General features: G+C 34.8%; 1 protein-coding gene across 1 annotated transcript; it reads left to right on the plus strand.

Annotated features, from left to right (window-relative positions):
- The first annotated feature begins 303 nt into the window (after window positions 1–303).
- LOC142181817 (uncharacterized) lies at window positions 304–1,470 on the plus strand. The gene is made up of 2 exons (XM_075255372.1): window positions 304–654; window positions 1,075–1,470. Exons 1-2 carry the CDS (start codon window positions 304–306, stop codon window positions 1,468–1,470), a joined length of 747 nt encoding a protein of 248 aa, XP_075111473.1.
- The last annotated feature ends 295 nt before the right edge of the window (window positions 1,471–1,765 follow it).

Below are 1,765 nucleotides of genomic sequence, written 5' to 3' on the forward strand. Positions count from 1 at the left end.
ATGTATGTATGTATGTATATATACTCACATATGTTTAAATGATTCAATTTATTAGGTAGTATCCTACAACTCGCATATGCCATAGTAGATTTAGAGAATAATGCTTCCTGAGAGAGATTTTCCGCGAGGTTCAAGGATGCATTTGGGGAAAGGGATGGAATATGCATAGTTTCGGACATGCATGAAGGCATTGAAAATGCAGCAGCAATATTGTATCCACAAGTACCTAGTGTGTCTTCATATGGCATCAATGGAATAATGTAAAAGAATAGCCATTTGCAGCTCAAAAACATATTCTTTGCTATGGCCAAAGCATACACAGTTGAGAAGTTTGATTTCCACATGGCAGAGGTAGAGAAAATTGATAAGAGGGTCAAAGATTACTTAATGAATGTTGGGTATGAAAGATGGTCCAATACATATTCCACTGTCAACAGAACATTGACAATGACTTCAAACATTGTGAAGTCGATCAATGCAGCGCTCAAGGCTGCTATGGAACTCCCAGTATTGCCTTTGCTGGAGTACATAAGGCAATTGATTGGACGATGGAATATTACAAACCAAAAGAATGCAATAGAGTCATTTACTGATCTTGGGAAAAAATATGATACAATGCTGAGCGACAATCTCGAATATTCACATCGGATGAAGGTATGACTAGAATATATAGATACTTGTGCATATAATATGTAATCATGCCAAATTCATGGATTTGTTATATCTTGAACCCTTTGTGGGTTAAACTAGTGTCCACCTGCACAAAAGCAATATTATAGCGCTCAAGTAATGGAGGGTCTTATCTCTATTACCCGAGGCTTCATGTTTTCTGTTTCTTTTCAAAGCTAGTTGGTGTACCTCTATCCCCCTTTTCTTCTATGGCATACGAGAAATTAGTCATTATATAAGCAAATTGTTCAACTTTTAGGCGATTGCCAGCATGTATACCCACTGCTGAAATATTGGTTGGTTTGATATGATATTAAGTTATTTTGAATATTGTAGGCTCTCTAGTATATGTATTTTGAGGGCATCTGCTTTGTCACCACTAATGATAGTCGATAAATTTTGTAGGTGACCCCTTTGACGAGTTACTTATATTCAGTACTTGATAAGGGTAAGCAGAAAATGGTGTTTCTAAAATATCAAACTTGCAGTTGTAGAAGGTTTCAGTTGGATGAGCTGCCATGTGCACATGCTTGGGCAGTATTAAAATACAAATACATTGATCACATTGAGTATTTCTCAGTGTACTACACTAGGAAGTACCTATTGAAGACCTATGAAATTCCAATTTATCCGGTTCCTGATGAAAGCAGATGGAAAATTCCTGCAAAAGTTCTAGATGTAAAAGTCTTGCCACCAGACGTGACTAAATCAATGGGAAGTCCAAGGAAGTGGAGGTGCAAGCCAATATCGAATGAAAAAGGTCGATTTTATGTGACAGTGTGGAGAAGAAGGTCACAATAGGAAAACTTGTAGAAATAATTCAAAGAAAGGATGAAATATGTCAAACTTAGAATTACTTATTATTTTCTTTACTGAATATCATAGAGATTTAGAAGAATCCAATATATCAAGAAATGTATTAATGGAGAATGTCATTTGAATTTAGATATAAATAAATATTTGATCTATCATTTAAAATCGTGTTGCAAGTGTATTTTTAAATTATACATCTATTTGATTAAAGAAGAAGTTGTATCAACTATGTATCATATTTGCATCTCTTGTATATCACCTATGTATCTTTGTGTATCGATAA

The sequence above is a fragment of the Nicotiana tabacum genome, chromosome 6, assembly GCF_000715075.1.
Source record: "Nicotiana tabacum cultivar K326 chromosome 6, ASM71507v2, whole genome shotgun sequence".
In the NCBI taxonomy this organism is placed as follows: Eukaryota; Viridiplantae; Streptophyta; class Magnoliopsida; order Solanales; family Solanaceae; genus Nicotiana; species Nicotiana tabacum.